General features: G+C 36.5%; 1 protein-coding gene across 5 annotated transcripts in view; it reads right to left on the bottom strand.

Moving 5' to 3' along the window:
* eng (endoglin) overlaps positions 1–20,844 on the bottom strand; it is a 53,112-nt gene that overhangs the window by 17,630 nt on the left and 14,638 nt on the right. For all 5 annotated transcript variants that reach the window (XR_010897031.1, XM_067408407.1, XM_067408410.1 and 2 more), the window contains 2 exons: positions 15,857–16,002; positions 293–415 (listed from right to left, as the gene is read on the bottom strand). Coding sequence is in view for 4 of the 5 variants with exons in the window: in XM_067408407.1 (XP_067264508.1) it covers positions 293–415; positions 15,857–16,002 (269 nt within the window). In the remaining variant the exon portion in view is untranslated. The remainder of the gene's footprint in view (positions 1–292; positions 416–15,856; positions 16,003–20,844) is intronic.

The following is a 20,844-nucleotide window of genomic DNA, read 5'->3' as shown; positions in this document are numbered from 1 at the left end:
GTCTGTTTGCAAATTCTCATGGGGTCACAGGCTAAACAAACAGGGTTAATTGCCTCTCGAAACAGAGCTGAAACTGCGCAGCTGGAGCTGGTTTTATTGTCAGACACCTGCCAACGGCTCCCACGTGGCAGACCATTTGTTCCACTGTTAAATATAAAGACGTGGATGGAAGTTTCTTTGTGCTGGCAGATCGTCAACAAATGTGGATGTGTGCTTGCGGACAACATCTCTTATTTTTAGTGAACACAAATGAATACACTGACTGTTTTCATCTGAATGCATTGGTACTTACGAAGATCTTCACTGCAGGGTTGCCCTCAAGCAGGACACTGATGGTTTGTGTGCTGGTAGAGGTGAAGATCAGAACAGGCGGGTTCCCCCCAGTTACGCTGAGCGAAAATATCATGGGTTGTTCCTGTGAAAATACAAGAACGTTTTTTCAAAATCTTAGCCCATTTGGCAGAAAAAAATATTTTTTAACCAACAAGCGGTCTGCAGTGGTCATTATCTATCAAAAGTGCTCCAAGAACGGAACAGTATTGAACCGGCGACAGGGTCATGGACGGCCGAGGCTCATTGATCCAACAGACGAGCTCCTGTAGCTTGAATTGCTCAAGAAGTTAATGCTGGTTCTGATAGAAAGGTGTCAGAATACACAGTGCATCACAGTTTGTTACGTATGGAGCTGCAGACCAGTCAGGGTGCCCATGCTGACCCCTGTCCACCACCGAAAGAGCCAACAGTGGACACGTGAGCATCAGAACTGGACCACACTCACTTTAGTTTAGGGTTCAATCCTAACTATGAACTAGTTGCTTATTAGCATACAGATATTGGCTGTTTATTAGTACTTGTAAAGCACATATTAATGCATAACCACACTCTACATCCCTTAATACCTAAACTTAACTACCTTACTAACTATTGATATGGAGTAATTAGGAGTTTATTGAGGGAAGAGTCGTAGTTAATTGTTAATGGAGAGAAATGCAACCTAAACTAAAGTGTTGACCATATATATATACAGTACAGTCCAAAAGTTTGGAACCACTAAGATTTTTAATGTTTTTAAAAGAAGTTTCGTCTGCTCACCAAGGCTACATTTATTTAATTAAAAATACAGTAAAAACAGTAATATTGTGAAATATTATTACAATTTAAAATAACAGTTTTCTATTTGAATATATTTCACAAAGTAATTTATTTCTGTGATGCAAAGCTGAATTTTCAGCATCATTACTCCAGTCTTCAGTGTCACATGATCCTTCAGAAATCATTCTAATATGCTGATTTGCTGCTCAAGAAACATTTATGATTATTTTCAATGTTGAAAACAGTTGTGTACCTTTTTTTTTTTCAGGATTCCTTGATGAATAGAAAGTTCAAAAGAACAGCATTTATCTGAAATACAAAGCTTCTGTAGCATTATACACTACCGCTCAAAAGTTTGGGGTCAGGAAGAATTTTTATTTTATTTTTTTGAAAAGAAATTAAAGAAATGAATACTTTTATTCAGCAAGGATGCATTAAATCAATCAAAAGTGGCAGTAAAGACATTTATAATGTTACAAAAGATTAGATTTCAGATAAACACTGTTGTTTTCAACTTTCTTTTCATCAAATAATCCTGAAAAAAAAAAATATTGTACACAAATATTTTGTACAATTGTACACATTAAATGTTTCTTGAGCAGTAAATCAGCATATTAGAATGATTTCTGAAGGATCATGTGACACTGAAGACTGGAGTAATGATGCTGAAAATTCAGCTTTGATCACAGGAATAAATTACTTTGTGAAATATATTCAAATAGAAAACAGTTATTTTAAATTGTAATAATATTTCACAATATTACTGTTTTTACTGTATTTTTAATTAAATAAATGTAGCCTTGGTGAGCAGATGAAACTTCTTTTAAAAACATTAAAAATCTTAGTGGTTCCAAACTTTTGGACTGTACTGTATATATACACACAGACACTGTATATGTTGTACAAATATATATCAGGAAAAAATGAAGAAAACATATACCCAATAGCAATGTCCTGGCAACCATCCAGAACACAACAGAATTGTGTTGGTGAGTTTTGCATGAACAAACAACACTCTTCTTCAGAAAACATTATAATCTCGAGTGCACTGGGTGACTGTGAAGATGTTTTTGTATGTATTCTTATGTAACAGTCAGAGCATCACTCAAACGACAGCAGCAGAGAAAAGCACAATTCAGTGATTTGATGATCTGAATCTGAAGACATGCAAAATGCACAGAGCGGTGGGTCAGAAAGCAGCATATAGCTGGAGTAAATGAGACACAATCTGATCCAGGCGGCAGAAATTCCCACAGGCACTTTTCCTGTGATTAGGAAGCACAGAAATCACGCACCATAAACATTTGTGCTGGTCTGGCAGTGCCGTTGTTGTTTTGCAGACATTCAGACGCGCTGTAGTGAGGAGTGGAAGCCCGGCTGCTCTGCTTCAGCCCGAGTTTTACCTCATGCTTCCTGCTTTATTGCGGTAACACAGTGTACAGCTGAACTAAATGATGCACTATATACACATATTGTCTAGTGTATGAATTTTATAGTTATTTTGTCATCCAACATTCCTCACTTCCTTTTTTTTTTTTTTTTTGGTTAATTAAGTGCATCATCCGGGTATTTCACTTTGTTGGAACACTATTTATACTAAACAATGGAATTGAATAGTGCACAAGTACACAAATTGGCACGAACCTTATGACTTAATCAAGCCTGTCAGTTTTAACCCTATAAAGCCACATTTCTAAGGCCTTTAAATGATCAACATGATTTGCTGATAAACCTGTTGAACACAATCAAAACTCTTTAAGTATAATTGTAAAGATGTCCTCCTTTAGCTTGAGCTTCACGCGTCTGTGCTGTGAAATCTTTACTGATTTTTATTAAGTAAACATGGTATTGTTAGCAATATTTCAACTGGACTGAAGCAACTTGGTTTACTTGAAAAATCATTAGAGTCAAATATGATCATCAGGCTTTTTTTTATTTTTTTATTTCTCAATCATCATTGTATTGCATTTCATTATATGTTTCAAAACTAAGCATTTAAATATCTTACTAAGACATATAATTGGCAGATATTGATATTTATAAGCATTTTATATAAGTAGTTGGTATACTGTTATAAAGATCTCATTGATTTACATTACAAGATAAACTCATCTTACTTTTTGTCCATATAAATATCAACATCTGCACCAAATTGCATATTTTTGCAAACTCAGTTTGGGCCTCTGAATAAAACTGAGGTGTTTTTTACTCCATGTCTTCTCTATATCATAAATATTTTGTCTAAACGTTCAATAAACTGTTTCAAATTCAATTAAAAATAAATAAGACTTTACAGGGTCAACAAGTGCAACAGAATGTTTCACTGTAATAGACTGTAAATGGCTGGCATTAATAAGACTATAAATATACTGAATCTTGTTTTAAAGGAGACATTGGATGCTTTTTACAAGATGTAAAATAAGTCTCTAGTTTCAGCTCAAAATACCCCACAGATCATTTTTTATAGCATGTTAAAATTGCCACTAAAATTGGGGTGATAAAAACATGTTTTTGTGTGTGTCCCTTTAAATGCAAATGAGCTGCTGTCCCCGGCCCCTTTTCAAGAAGTGGGTGGAGCTTCAAGAGCTCATGCTCCGGCATACCGACAACAACAAAACAGGACAATCTCACGCATTGAAAATGTCAGAAACGATCAGTAGCGGTGTTCAGTTTGAACTGTAGTTGGACAATGATGCCTACAGAGCCGGAGAATATACGGTATGCTGCATGGAGATAGAACAGGTATAGTTTAGTTTAATTACGGTTATAAATTATGTTGTCATCTTGCATTTATCCACTATATTAGTACAGGTACACTGACATTGAAGAAGCATGAATGATCTTGATCTTGAATTGAGAATGCTTTCTAAATTTGGAAAACAGGATTGCTTTCCATCGGCTGTGGGGCCGAGGACTACAACTCCCATGATTCCATGCTCTTTCATGGCATCATCAAGCTACGCCTTTGCTTTGAAAATTACATATTTACATATTGTGCACCAAATCAGCATAATTAGTCAAAATGAATGCTGTAATTATTTATGTTTTGTGTTTCACAAATAAAGTGGCTGTTGAATTTCTTGGAATTGCATGAATTTCCCCTCCTGTCCATCCTGTAATTTTTCATTTGAAGTGACCAGTTTCATTCAAATTCACACTGAGAGGAGATGGTTCATACATTCTGATTTGTCCAAACCTGGTAGCAAAATTGTAAACTTTCAGAAATAAAACCGTCGAGGATTTGAGAGTTTTCTTCTGACCTAAGATACAATGCCTTTTGAAATATACAGAATATACATATTTATGTTTTTTTAACATCCCTGAAGGGTTGGTGAATTGTGTACTTTATTTCCTGGCTGGGTTGTAAAAATACAAGACTTTGTAAAGTGCAGGAGATGAGCAGAAGGCCAATCCCAGCACAAGTGACCCAGTGAGCATGGTCGAGAGAAACGCTTTTTTGAGAAGTTTGTTGCTATCATGCAGTGAATGTATCGAAGAGACCGTGAGCAGAGAGCAGCCATGAATGTTTCATGGAGGAATAAACAGAGAAACGGTGTGTTCGGTGTTTCATCAGAGCGGCTGTACCATCGACATCTGACTCTGCGAGACTGAGACGCTGTCCACGGTGGAGCTGATCAATCAAAAATCACAGCCAATCAGAAGAGCGTGTGGGCGGAGTCTCTGCAAGTGCACTGCACTCGCAACCAAATCAATCAAAAATCACAGCCAATCAGAAGAGGGTATGGGCGGAGTCTCTGCAAGTGCACTGCACTCGCAACCAAATCAATCAAAAATCACAGCCAATCAGAATGATCAGATGACCCAACGGACAGACAAGCTCCAACACCAATTCAACATGTCAAATAGGCCGAAAAAAAGCCAACGAGGACCAACTTCAGCCGACGATGTGGAACACAATGAGAAAACTTAGTCGGCCGATGAACAAAAACTGCCTGATTGCCGACCTTCGGCTTGGTGTGTTCCTGCCTTAAATATTTTGCATCCTCAAAACAACATACTTTGAGCATATTGACTGTCAGGTGGTGAAATCCATCCCTCAAGATTTCAGAGCAACTACTGTGTCAGTCTGGAGAAAGAGCTTCCATCTGGAGTAAATCAAACCCGGGCTCGCTCATACTGGGAGCAAATCTCATAATCTCGACATTTTCCTCATCACTGGACCAGAACAGCACAGGAATGAAGTCTGAGTAAATGAAAACTGCCCCCTGGAGAACACCAGTTCATCTACAATGTCAAAGACATTAACAAAAGTCATACGCAAAGAAGAACAACGACTGAAATGACCTTGTTGCTTTGGACCACCTACTTTACCTCCATTAGTAGATCAGCATCAACATGTGCAGTAATAAACACCAACTGTGCAACTACACCAAGAAACTTTCCATCCAGTGCAACTATAAATGCTTTCTCCAAACACAGAGTTAAAGAAACATTGTGAATCTGCCCTAAAACAGAGACCGACAGCAGTGTTAAAGAGCTTCAGTCCTGAAGAAACTATGAGACATCAATAATACACGCTTCATAAATCTGACTGAAATAACACGTTCATCACATTTCAGCTGGAGTTTCCCAACAGAGAGTTGTGACCACATGAGACTGTAGACGAGGATTGATGGGACCCGCACTGAACCCCAGAGAAACATGTCATGTCTAGCACAAACCAAACACACCGAGAGCTGAGAACCATCCAGTGGAGCATGATGGGAGCGCCAAGCTCTGGAGATTCATGAGTGCAGGAAATGATGTGCTAATTACAGCTAAACCCTGTGGCGAAATGTGATGCAATGCACTAAAACACTTCCAACCGGACACTGACCTGACACTGGCTGTGGTCAGAACAGTAAACTACTCATTCTGTTTCAACAGAACGGCAATTTTTTTGCATGCATGATGTGCTGCGTGCAGGTAACGTATGCAACAAAGCGCAGTACTGTATCCCATGATGCAATCTCCAGTGTGCTGCATGAAGTAATATCAACCGTGATGCTCATTATTTGACTGAAATGGTGCAAAATGATATTAAAAATGCAAAAGAACCTGCTTATTTGAGAGATGATAACTGGACGCCACTGTCTGAATAAAGCAGCAGTGCAACATAAGGTCATGTGACACTAATGTAACATATAACTGTTTAAAATAAGGGAAACTGTTGCATGCAGTAAGCAGTATGCTAGTATTTCATTCAGGACACACGATCAATGGAGAACCTGGAGATTGATTTGAAAATGACAGCTCACATACAATTTAATGGTGCTTGGGCAATTATTACGCCATTGTTAGTAAGGCAATTATGTTTTAATTTCCTTTATTTATTAAGTTAAATGTCTGAATGTTTTATGTGTGTTTGTAGGGTGTTTGATGAGCGATGTGCATACATTAAACGTGTTAAATTCATCACTGGTTTCGTGCACTGAAAGTGCCTGAATGCTGTTTATATATGCATTGCATATAAAAATAATGCAGTGCAAGTGCATTAAAATATAAAGATGCTGTATTTTACAGAGCCTCTGATGAGATAAATTATATTTTAATGCGTTTCCGTTCTCTCACAAAACTTGTGCATTCACTGTTGAGTTTCTTATGTGAGAACGCAAATTTTATGAGAGAATACAAATGTTGTTTGAGGGAACGCAAATAGTTTTGGGGGCAACGCAATAGTTTTGCGAGAGAACGCAAAGTGTCTCGGGAGAATGCAATAATTTTGCGAGAGAAGGCAAACATTTTATGAGAGAACGCAAATATTGGGAGGAACGCAATAGTTTTGCAAGAGAACGCAAATGTTTTACGAGAGAAGGCAAATGTTTTATGAGAGAATGCAAATATTTGGGGGGGATTGCAATAGTTTTGCAAGAGAACGCAAATGAGAGAATGCAAATATTTTGCAAGAGAATACAAAATGTTTAAGAGTGAATGCAAATATTATTCAAGTGAACGCAAATATTTTGCGAGAGAACGCAATAGTTTTGTGAGAGGACATAAATGTTTTACAAGAGTATGCAAATGTTATTTGAGGAAACTCAAATATTTTAGGGGGAACGTAATAGTTTTGTGAGAGAACGCAAATGTTTTACTAGAGAACGCAAATGTTTTACCATAGAACGCAAATGTTTTACGAGACAATGCAAATGTCATTCGACCGAATGCAAATATTTTGGGGGAACGCAATAGTTTTGCAAAAGAACCTAAATGTTTTACTAGAGAATGCAAATGTTATTTGAGCGTACGCATTTTTTGGGGGGGAACGCAATAGTGTTGCGAGAGAGCGCAAATGTTTTACGAGAGAATGCAAATGTTATTTAAGTGAACGCAAATATTTTGGGGGGAACGCAATAGTGTTGCGAGAGAGCGCAAATGTTTTACGAGAGAATGCAAATGTTATTTAAGTGAACGCAAATATTTTGGGGGGAACGCAATAGTGTTGCGAGAGAGCGCAAATGTTTTACGAGAGAATGCAAATGTTATTTGAGCGTACGCAAATATTTTGGGGGGAACGCAATAGTTTTGCGAGAGAACGCAAATGTTTTTCGAGAGAATGCAAATGTTATTTGAGCGTACGCATTTTTTGGGGGGGAACGCAATAGTGTTGCGAGAGAGCGCAAATGTTTTACGAGAGAATGCAAATGTTATTCAAGTGAACGCAAATATTTTGGGGGGAACGCAATTGTTTTGCGAGAGAACGCAAATGTTTTACGAGAGAATGCAAATGTTATTTAAGTGAAGGCAAATATTTTGGGGGGAACGCAATAGTTTTGCGAGAGAACGCAAATGTTTTACGAGAGAATGCAAATGTTATTTGAGCGTACGCAAATATTTTGGGGGGAACGCAATAGTTTTGCGAGAGAACGCAAATGTTTTACGAGAGAATGCAAATGTTATTTGAGCGTACGCATTTTTTGGGGGGGAACGCAATAGTGTTGCGAGAGAGCGCAAATGTTTTACGAGAGAATGCAAATGTTATTCAAGTGAACGCAAATATTTTGGGGGGAACGCAATTGTTTTGCGAGAGAACGCAAATGTTTTACGAGAGAATGCAAATGTTATTCAAGTGAACGCAAATGTTTTGCGACAGAACACAATAGTTTTGCGCGAGAATGCAAATGTTATTCGAGTGAACGCACATTTTGGGGGGGAACGCAATAATTTTGTGAGAGAATGCAAATATTTTGGGAGAGAATGCAAATGTTATTCAAGTGAACGCAAATATTTTGCGACAGAACACAATAGTTTTGTGAGAGAATGCAAATGTTTTACGAGAGAACGCAAATGTTATTCAAGCTGACACAAATTTTTGGGGGAACGCAATAGTTTTGCAAAAGAACCTAAATGTTTTACGAGAGAATGCAAATGTTATTCAAGCTGACACAAATTTTTGGGGGAAAACAATAGTTTTGCGAGAGAATTCAAATGTTATGTGAGCAAAGGCAAACTTTCTAGGAGAAACACAAAGTTCTGGCATGAAACTCTATATGCCGCAGGCTAATAGGTCCTTTAACACACCTAATTATCACATCAATATCTATATGTCACATATGATTGGTTCCTGCTGTTTTAGTAGCCAATGAGCTGCGTGCTTAATCTTTAAATACATGAGTTAGCATTGCTTAGTAGCGCAGCGTGCTTCAGAAACCCTCCACCTTCCCCAGCTCCACCTGTATAGATCTGCTATGGTTATTCATGTACGGTATATTGTACAGCAGCAGCATGTTTTACTTGCTCACAGCAGCGGGTCGTGTATGTATTGGCAGTAGCAAGTCCCGTACTTGCTCTGCAGCAGCAGCAGCAATAATCAACAGCAGCAGCGTAGCAGATCTATTCCGCCAAGACCAAAAATATCTACATTGTCATATCCATTACCATACCAAACACTCCGAGAGTTGTCATGACAGAACTCAATGATTATCAGGAGCAATCACAGAATGTCCCTTTAGGGGCCCAGTAGTATTTCAACAAGGAATAGAGACAAAAAAAATAAAAAATAAAAATAATAAAAAAAAGTCTAATCCCAAAAAAGAAAAAAAAGAGTGATTTCCTGTGAATAACACAGCTGCCGATAGTAGCTGCACATGCTGGCTTTTACTGAGCTTTTAACACTTCAGAGAAACTCTACCTGATAATTAAGACTGACATGCCGTTAAAAGTGAGGCTTTCAGATCATAATCTGTTGACCTGCCAGTCATCTGGGCTTTCAGCTCTCAGCGCTCTGCTTGAAGGAACAGAGCAGAGGCAAACATTGTTTGGCTTTCATTCAATCGATGGGTCGTCAGCGTGCTGCGTCCGCCCGCAGGGTTTCCACCAGGATTCAGCCTCCCGCCGGTCGCAGAGGTTCACAAAGAGCTCCGCGCCGCGCCGTCCCACCGCTGCGTTAATCAAGGCTCTCGGCGGTCAGTCTAGCCGTGTTTCATGTTCAACACACACTCTCCACTGCGCTTACTCTCACACATACAGTCATTTCTGCTGGCCATTAGGGAGGCAATGGCATGCGGCTAATAAAGAACAAAGTGTGTGTGTGTGTGTGTGTGTGTGTGTGTGTATGAAAACGCCATGAAGGTTCTGAAGTGATATAAGTGATATATAAGATATAATCTGTAGATTTGAGCGAAATCTGGGTGGTTGCTAGGGCATTGCTTGGTTTCTAGGATGTGCTACTTGTTTACTTCCTGTCTGGTGTGAAAAGAGTCACAGACCAGAAAAAAAAAAAAATTGCAATTGCTCAACTTCAGTACTTCGAGGTTTGAGGTTGTTCAGTCTGAGCTCTAGTAACAGCGATGCTTGACTTCACACACAAAACTAAAAACTACACATTTCACTTCGGTGTTAAATGTTACAGATGTGTAGAACATTTTAAAGTGTAATCTGAACAAAGCAGCTTTTGTTCAGCAGTGCATGTTTCTTGGTCAAACGCTCCCAGAAGATCCCCATTTTGATCTCTGTGTGTGTGTGAAACATCATCAGTGAGCGTGAGATTGACGAGCATTAATTAATCTCACTGGAGGAAAGTTGTTTGACGTCCATGAGCACAAAGAAGCAAATCCAGAAGAATCTTTCCTGTGTGAGGCCTTTGAGGGGACAAACCACCAGTGAGATCTCTCTCAGTATTAATAGCTCTAGGAAATATAGAAAATAGTTCAAATAAATAAATAAAATTTCAAAAAAAGATGTCAAATTTAGAGAAAATTAAAAAAGGTGTCAAATTTACAGAATTTCCCCAAATACACTACTGAACATTGTAATTATTAATAATAAGAAGAATTATTTACAGACCACGAATAAGTCAGAGATTCGAAGTGTATTATTGTTTATGCATTTTTATTTAATTATTATTTTAATTAATTAAATTTTTCCTACAGTGATAGTCTTCATTTGCAAATAAGTACATTATTTAACATTTTTTTAACATTTGTTGTTGTTGTTCTTATTATTACTATTGTTATAGTTTATATACTTAATATTTTATGTGTTTATTTTGGTGGAAATGGTTTTTATGGGGAAAAAGTTAAAACTTTAATTGTATGAAGCTTTCTGATAATGCTTTGAAAAAGTTTATAAATAAATCATTAAAAAAAGAAGAACAATTATTTTAAAGAGAAATATAATCATTTTTATTTGATCAAATAGTAAAAATAGTGAAATAGTATTACTATTTATAATAGCTGTTTTCTATGTGAATATATAGTAAACTATAATTTATTTCTGTGATCAAAGCTGAATTTTCAGCATCATTACTCCAGTCTTCAGTGTCACATGATCCTTCAAAAATCATTCTAATATGGAGATTTGCTGCTCAAGAAACATTTATGATTATTATCAATGTTGTTTATTTATTTTTTTCAGAATTCTTTGATGAAGAGAAAGTTTTTAAGAATAGCATTTTTTTAAACAGAAAGCTTTTGAAAAATTATAAATGTCTTTACTTTCACTTTAGATTAATTTGATCAATTGACTGCTAAATAAATTTATTCATTTCTTTTTTTTTTTTCTTTTTTTTTATATCTTACTGACTCCAAAGTGTAGTATGGTAGTACACTGTATATTTACAATATTTTAAGTTTTCTCATCTAAATGTATTTTAAGCAGAGAATACACATATACATTTGGTAACAATTTCCAACTCTTCTCCTTTGCATTACCAACTGACTCATTTGTGTCTCTGAATCATGAGTGTGAATCTCTGAATTTTCATTGCAAACAGCTTTAGTTGGATTTCCGCGGGAACGAGCTTCTATATTTAATATGGAAACTGCGTGCTGAAGGAAACAATCCAGCCATGTTAATAATTTGCACCAATCCTCAATGGTGTTTACAGAAACGCAGACCTCCCATAATCCATCGCTGTCCACCTCACTCCGTTTGGGTCAAACAATGTCCACCGTGGTGCCTGATCACTCGCCCTTGCTATTTTTGTTCCTGTACTTTCAAGATACAATTGTTTTCCTTTTGCACATTTTTTTTCTCAAGAGCACTTTTTTTCAGGGCTTTGCTGATGCATAACAGCTTCCCGTTATTCTTCGGCTCTCCCCTCGACCCGGGTCGGCTCCAGTATTCCAGACTCGGCTCTCGGCCAGACAGTGACATCAATGAAGCCTGAAGCTCCGCCCACTCCAGCACAACTCACTTCCACTCCTCTTTGTGTGTGTGTGTGTGTGTGTGTGTGTGTGTGTGTGTGTGTGTGTTTGGTGGCTTATTAAAGGGATCATTCACATAAAAAAATAACAATGATGAAATGCATCTGCCTGGAAGAAGAGGCTCTTGTGAAAAAGATGTGCACTTTATCATGTCCTTAAAAAGAGTACTTGTTACGGAAATAATATGCTTTAAAATAATATACTTAAGTGCAAAATGAATTTAATGTTTTCGGACACTTTAGTGCATGTTCTAGAGTTTAAATGCATATCAAATGAGTTAGCTGAATTTGAAACACTTAAGCTGATCTTTAAATGTAATTTCATACTTAAGTGTGAACTGAATGTAATGTTCTTTTGACACTTAATTGCATGTTAATTGCAATGAAATTAAAGTGTATTTTAGTTTAAATTTATATTAAATGATTTTTAAAGTGTTTTTGAAACACTTATTTTTTTTCATATTTCTATAGTCTTTGAAATATGGTTAAAGTGCTGAATGTACTGACAAGCATTTATAGTAAACTGAAATATACTTGTAAACTTGTATTTAAATATATTTTTAAGTACACATTTGTAATGAAGTTGCATTTTAATATATTAACTTTAAATGTAATATTGAAAAACACACTACAGTTAAAATTATAATCAAGTATTTTACATGTGCTTTAGTATGTTAGTCAACACATCAAAATAAGTGCGCTTGTATAAAAGATTATTAAAACAATGATTTCAATTGTACTTTAAAGTAAAAACTTTAATTTGTCATTATAAAGTGCACTTAAAAAAAAAAAAAGGTGTCCTTAAGTGTGTTAAGAAACAGTCATGAAAGTGTACTTAAGTGGCCTTTTATAGCTTTAATATCATATTAACTGCAAGTACAGTTTTTAAAAAAATATTGTTTGAAGATTTGAAGTAGTGCACTTCTATTTGAGCTCTTGCTGGTTTGTAGATCTACTCCATTATCAGTTATGCAGTGTGTTTGAACAAAGAAGTTTCTTTCATAACCATCGGCTTTCATCAAAAAAGACGCTCTCTGGACCGGCTGATATCAGTTTCACAAAATTCCTCAAGACAAATAAAACTGGACACAAATGAGTTGTGTCTCGAATGAACATCACAGAATAGAAAATATGTTTATTTTTTCCTCCAAAACATGTGACAACTCAACTTTTTGGACTCTTTTTGAACTCTGGAAGCTAAAGGGGACATATCATGAAAATCTGACTTTTTCCATATTCAAGCTCTTCCTGAGTCTCTCCATCAGTGTCGACTCCGGTTTGAACAATGTAAGGCTGAACACTTTCCTCATTTTGACTGCGTGAGATTCTCCAGCTTTGTTGTTGTTGAGCTGTTAAAGCTCCGCCCTCTTCTGGAAAGGGGGCGGGATCAGCAGCTCATTTGCATTTAAAGGGACACGCACAAAAACGGCGTGTTTTTGCTCACACCCAAATATTTGACAAGCTATAATAAATGATCTGTGGGGGATTTTGAGCTGAAACTTCACAGACACATTCTGGAGACACCAGAGACTGATATTACATCTTGTGAAAGGAGCATTATAGATCCCCTTTAAAGGACAGGATGTTTCCACAGCATTGTGTTGCAATTATTATTATTCATTTACTCATTCAGCAAAGATGAAGAAACAGTTTGCTTAAGTCTGCCAGAACAGTTTGCTGGAAGTTGAGCACAATGTGTATCATCCTAAAATCCCTCTCATCATCCTCACGCTGTGAAGGCATTTACTCTCCAGCTGTCAGATGCTGATAATTAATCATCCAACATCGACATGACAAAGATCACACAGTCACAAAAAAGATGATGCAGACACACAGAACCCTCCTGCTTTGAGTGTTGCATCATGGGACATGCTTAGTAATGGTCTGCGTTGGTCTTTCCCAACCCCACATGGAGTGTATTAGTGACGTTCTTGCTCAAGCGAGATGTCCCAAATGTTCAACATGGGAAATCGGGTCATCTGCTAGTCATTGTGCTCGACTTCCAGCAAACTGTTCTGGCAGACTTGAGCAAACTGTTATTTCAGCTTTTGGGTTTTTCTGTTAGTGAGAGAGTCATTATGACTTTACAATCTGTTGTGTTCTAACAAAGGCCAAATTGTGTGTTTTTGATCACTGACAAGCCAGCATCACCAGATAACCTACACTCTAAAAATGCTGGGTTGTTTCAACCCAAATCTGGGTCAGATATGGACAAACCCAATGGGTGGGTTAAATAAAAAAAAAAAAATGTTTGACCCAAATTTGGGTTTGAAACAACCCAGCATTTTTAGAGCGTAGTATTGCTGGTAAACAGCATGACAACACTTGTGAAATAGAAGTGTGCTTAATTGTATTAAAGTGCACTTGTAGTGTACTTCAAATACTACAAGTCACTCTAAAAATGTTGGGTTAAAAACAACCCAAGTTGGCTTAAATACTGTATGGCTTAAATACAATAGTTGAGTTAAATAAAACTACCCAGCAGTTGGGTTAAATACAATAGTTGAGTTAAATAAAACTACCCAGCAGTTGGGTTAAATACAATAGTTGAGTTAAATAAAACTACCCAGCAGTTGGGTTAAATACAATAGTTGAGTTAAATAAAACTACCCAGCAGTTGGGTTAAATACAATAGTTGAGTTAAATAAAACTACCCAGCAGTTGGGTTAAATACAATAGTTGAGTTAAATAAAACTACCCAGCAGTTGGGTTAAATACAATAGTTGAGTTAAATAAAACTACCCAGCAGGTTGGGCAAACATTTAACACAACTGCAGGTTTAAAACAACCCAAACGCTGGGTTTGTCCATTTTCAACCCAACTTGTTTTTAACCCAGCATTTTTTTTTTTTTGCACTTGCAGCTAATATACACTCTAAAAAATGCTGGGTTAAAAACAACCCAAGTTGGGTTGAAAATGGAGAAGCCCAGCGATTGGGTTGTTTTAACCCAGCGGTTGGGTTAAATGTTTGCCCAACCTGCTGGGTAGTTTTATTTAAACCAACTATTGTTTAAAAATTGCTATATGGCTAGTTTAAAATGAACCCAAAATAGTTGGGAAATTAAAAACCAGATGCAATTAGAGACAACAATAATAGACAAAAGGTGAATGTTTAATAATAAGCTTTAATATTTTATTAATATAAATGTAATAGTTTTTAATATAAATTTATTAATAAGCAATTTAATAAATGTTTATTGTTTAATAATTATTCATTGAACATGAATAAATGTTCATTTCCAACATACTCTGGGTTCATTTTAATTAAGCAATACAGTAATTTTTAAACAATAGTTGAGTTAAATAAAACTACCCAGCAGGTCGGGCAAACATTTAACCCTACTGCTGGGTTAAAACAACCCAATTGCTGGGTTTGTCCATTTTCAACCCAACTTGGGTTGTTTTTAACCGAGCATTTTTTAGAGTGTAATATGAAGGAAATAAAAGGCCACTTAAGTGCACTTAAAGAGAGTTTCTCAACACACTTAAGTACACTTTTAAAATGTCCACTGTCATTTTTTTATTAATAATCTTTTAAAGAAGTGCATGCATTTTGATGTTTTGACTAACATACTAAAGCACACGTAAAGCAACGTAAACTGAAATTATATTACATTTAAAGTTAATATATTTTAAATGTACCAAAATGCAACTTCATCATTACAAATGTGTAATTAAAAATGCATTTTCCAGCAGTATGCTATAAACATTATAAAATTGCATATAACAATGTACTTAAGTCCTACTTAAGTAGGTCAAAAACACTCTGAAGTTCAGATAATTGCATACACTATGCATTTAAATCATAGTACATTTTCAGTTCACACTTAAGTATATTATTTCCGTATTAAGCATGCTACAGTGTCACAAGGTTATCTGGTCTGCCAACACTAAACCAGCCTGAACCAGCGCAGCACTAATAAAGTATAAAGTAAAGTAAAGTAAAGTAAAGTAAAGTAAAGTAAAGTAAAGTAAAGTAAAGTAAAGTAAAGTAAAGTAAAGTAAAGTAAAGTAAAGTAAAGTAAAGTAAGCACTGAACCACTGAACGCTGGTCTGAGCTGGTCTGTCCAACAGCTGGTTTGTACACACAAGAAACACACAGTGATCCCAAAGCCAACTCACATTTGAGGACAACAGGCTGAGGATGTGGACTTCTGCCCCGTCCCGGGTGGTAAAGTCCGTCCAGCATCCCAGATGCATTTCCTGCAGAACGATCCAATCATTGCTGTTTCCGGGAACATCCTTCAGCTCGCAGATCGCACTGGAGTCTAAAGAGAATAAAAGAGTTATTGAAATCATCTGTGGCCCTGGGGAAAAATATCCTGCCAGCAGCTCATAAATCATCTCTAGAATAAACCACGTCCTTCCTCTGGAGGACACGGGTCAGGAGCCATCAGAGCTAAGGCATGCTAAAAAATATTTAGACCTAAATTAATTTGAATTGCATATTAAGTTTCCCTCCATTTGGATTGGACAGATTTAACATAAGCACGTTGCAGAAACGACATGTGATGCACATTCATCAATCATGCATTAAATGAAACGGGTCAGATTTCTGTAATAGCACTAATAATCTGAATGTGTTTTAAACACACAACAATCAGTTTTACATATTTGTTATCAAATCCAATTTCTTTCAGTCTCAACTGAATATTGCTCATTCAGCAGCTAGCCATATTTTAACCATGTTCATACTTTTTAACTGAATAAGGGTCATTGTTTAAAAAAATGCATTTTGAAAATATGATCATTTAACAATTGTTTTTTTTTTTAGTTCAGAAATGTTACACATTTCACTTATGTATGACTGACAAATATGCATCACATTAAGTTTATGTAGTCCAAATGCATGAAAATGTTATGTGCAATTCAAATGCTTAAATCTTATATTTAGGCCACGACTGGAAATGTGACACTAAAAACTCGTTTTCACCATGATGACTTCATTCGACAGAAAACGTGAGGAATTCAATGATTTTGATTCTGACTCCAGTAAATGATTCTTGCACTCTGTTGGAAATGTGATGCATAACAAACTGAGATAAATGTGCCAAATTTAAGATGTTTTCAAATAGATCTACAGGTAAAACTATGAATGACACATGCAGCATTGCTAAAGAAAACATCACTCGACTCGACAAATCACTGTGTGAAAGAATGATCCAGCATTAGCTGAAGTCAAATGGAAAGCTACATAAAGGCTTTAAGCGCTAAATGAACAACTTAAATGCACAAAATGACATCTAAAAGAAGCAAAATAGTGTAATTATAGGGAGAATGAAGCTTTGAATCATATTACTTATTTATATGAATCTGAAAAGCAGTAGCTATGAATAAAGGATCAACTGTTTTCAACACTGATAATAATCATAAATGTTACATGAGCGGCAAATCATCATATTAGAATGATTTCTGAAGGATCATGTGACACTGAAGACTGGAGTAATGATGCTGAAAATTCAGCTTTGATCACAGGATATAGATTACACTTTACTATATATTCACATAGAAAACAGCTGATTTACATTGTAAAATTATTTCACAATTTTGACTGTATTTTTCATCAAATAACCTTGGCGCACAGAAGAGACTCTTTCAGAAATGCTTGTCTTTAGTGACTCAGGTAAACAACACTGCACACACTCTCTGCTCTTTTACAAAGGACAGAGTGGGAGGAAATACAGGAAGCTACAACAACTGTAAGGACAACAGGAAGTGCCATGTTTAGACGTCAAGCTGACGGTGACGGCAATCCAGGCTTTGTCTTTGTCTTAGTAAATCGAGCTTATCAAGGATGTAAGAAAGTTTGAATGGGGAAACACTGTAAATACACGGCAAATTCTTAATGAGCATCTCTGTCTTGTTTTCCAGTAAAAATATCTAATTATCTAAAAAGACAAAAATGGTGCATTAACCTGCTAAACTGCATATGATGGCACTTGAAATCATGAAATCAAAACTGACAATTTTTATGGAATATTGCATATCTGTGCACATTATTTTTGTCTTAAATGCATGTTCCTCGTAATCTTGAATCCGAATGTCTTCCCCTCCATCTTGCAGAATCTCTTCTCTTCAGTGATGATGAGGGCGGGGCAACCTGTCACTCAAATGAGATCCACCAATAGCAAACCACAACCATTCAATCAATTCCCCACGGATAAAATCAAGTCCCACCCTACATTTGTTCTTGTTTGAGAAGCCATTTCACTCGCATATACGCCTTTTTGAGTTCTTTTTGCACTGATTAAGTTGTATTTACGTAGAATATTAAGTATGTTCAATTTGACAAATTTAATGTTGTTTGAACTTATAATTATAAAGTTTACTTGGATTAACTGTATGAAAGTAAGGTGAACTTACTTTTTTAAGTTTTCAGTACAAACGTTAAATATGTAAAATATGTTTTTTGTTCACTCAACTTAACTTTTTGAGGTACCAATTTTACTAACTTAAGTTTTAATTACTTAGAATATTAAGTATTTCAGCTTGACAAATTTAGGTAACTGTGGTTATACAGTTTAGTTGGAATAACTTTATGAAAGTAAAGTGAACTTACTTTTTTTAAGTTTTCAGTACAAATGTTCACTGTAAACATTTTGTTCACTCAACGTTTTGAGGTACCAATTTCCACTGACTTATTCAAGTTTTAATTACTTACTGTAGAATATTAAGTATTTTCACTTTGACAAATTTAGGTAATTATGTTGGAATATATTTATCAAAGAAAGGTGAACTTAATTTTTTAAGTTTATATTAAAATTCTTAAAATTCAAAGTAAATACAACTTAACTGAGTCAATGTAAAAAGATAACTCAGAAAGTTAAGTTAAAGAAACTATTTTTAAAAAAAAAAAAACTGTACAAAATATTTAAACATTTTAAAACCAATATGTACTGACCACCACTCTGAATACAGTCTCTCAATTTTTGGTCTTTCCATCTTACTCCCATCATCCAGTCACTGAACGGCTTCATATAAAACCACACAAAACTGCTAACGAAACACACCCCAGCGTTTCTCTTCGTACATCTTCATTACGCTGTTATGATGGGCCGTCAGACAGACTGACATTCATAATGAATGACCTTACGTATATCAGTCAGACTCATGGGACGTAACCGGTGGCGGCGCTGACCCGGAAATGCCAGAGCTTTCACTAAGCGGTTCTGTGTTAAATGAGCTATAAGCCACGGCTTTATCTAGTTTCATCAGAAGCAGCGATGGCTCTTTCCCATGCAATGAAATGTTTAAGGCTGTTTAGGACATCCAATCGGGCCTGTTTCTCAGAGCCCAGACACAAATAATGTCCTGCCATCCATCACACCACCTCGTTTGTTATGTTCTCTGCCCTCGTGCGTGTGTGAGATGGGCTTCATCTTACATTCTGACCCTCAGGCCTTCGTCTGAAGCAACACAGACACACACATACACAAACTCGGCTGAATATCAGAGCGGCTCACAGAGGAATTGCTTAATACTGGAAAACACACACGCATAGCAGTAGGGCACCAACAGATGAGTTTCATTTCTAGCATTATGAGCCGAGAGAAGGTCACGCAGTGCTGAGGGTTTCCAGCGAAGGCTTCACATTTTGGGAAAATGCATCAAATCAATCAATGTAACTGTCCAGACATCACATGATCACACTGATAATACCACAGAATCATTTATCAGATACAGATGTTAACTCTTTCCCCACCACTGCCAGCATTTTCAAAGAACTTTCATGAATATTTTGTCTTGTGAATATGTAAACAGTCAATATATCAAAAGAAAGCCACTGCTTTTAAACTAAAATGATTCAAGCTTTGTTCATTCTGTTTTATCAAAACTTAAATGTGGGTAAACTTTTCACACAAAAATCCCATTTGTGTGAAAGATTCCTCCAGATAGGATTCAGAATGATGATAAAAACACAGTAGATCGAGTCCATCAAAGCTTCACAGTCATGTATGTCTTGTTTCATTCAGTAACGTTAGGCCGTTTTGATTTATATGCTGTTGAATGTCTGCCGATCACATTAGCTCCTTCTGGGCTGTGTTTAATTCCACTTTTAGACATAAAGAACTTTCCTAAGCACTTCCCCGCCACCATTTTTAAGTGCGTTCAACTTCGTCAATTAATGAATTAATATTATCTTATAATTTGGCAGCATGTTTATTAGGCTGCTGTCACTTTAAGACCCGATGCACGGATCCAATATACAGTTACACACGCGTTTTCTTTCTCAACTGTTTACGTTCACTTCAAACATAACTGACTGTGTTTACATTAGCACTCACCAAGACATTATTCTGTGTGTGTTTGACTGTTTAAGCGCAATATGCATTGAAAAAGAACTCAATTTAGTACTGAGAGGCGGATTATGTGGCGCATTTTGAGTATAAGAACAAAATCTGTGGTAATGAGTAAAATAATGTGCAATCCCCTGCTGAAATTCAAGCCCTGTAACACCAACAATATTCATCTGGAGACAAAGAAGCAAGGCAGTTTGTGTGTCGACTTGCTATCAGAGAGATGAGAGAGAGAAAGAGCCGCTGGTATCGTGTATCTATTCTGCGCAAAATGAGTATTGGAAGCGTTTCAGATATTTCAGTATTTATATGCATTGAATAGTCTATATTTTTGACAACACTACAATAAACATAGTTTATTATTTCAGATGCATTTTAAAAGACTACTATATATAAAATTCAACCCGCCACTGCTGAAATCCACCCACATTTGTCATAATGATGGAAAATCTTGTGAATAGCGGGGGAAGAGTTAAGAGTTGCACAAGCCTGTGTCTTCTCACATAATCGTTCCTTGTTTTTAAGGTCAAAGAACAGCAGACAGCAAAAGTATTGAGTCACTCCAAGAGCAATGCAGATAACGATGATGTTTTTAAGAAAGCATGTTGATCTGGCGTCCTGGAAACGCTCACTTCCGGCTCTGAGTCTCGTCAGAGGTCAAAGGCGCCAGAATCCTCTTCAACCAACAGCCGGTTTCCTTCATATGAATAACTCCTTTACCGGCTAACCGGTCAAAAGTTTCCTGTCAAGAACATAATAAGGGTTTGGGAGGATCGTCTGTGGAACGACACTGACGTGGATCAAGTCAAGTTC

Source organism: Chanodichthys erythropterus, chromosome 13 (genome assembly GCF_024489055.1).
Source record: "Chanodichthys erythropterus isolate Z2021 chromosome 13, ASM2448905v1, whole genome shotgun sequence".
NCBI lineage: Eukaryota > Metazoa > Chordata > Actinopteri > Cypriniformes > Xenocyprididae > Chanodichthys > Chanodichthys erythropterus.
Note: the sequence above shows the minus strand (reverse complement) of the source record. Positions and strands in the feature narration are given on the sequence as shown.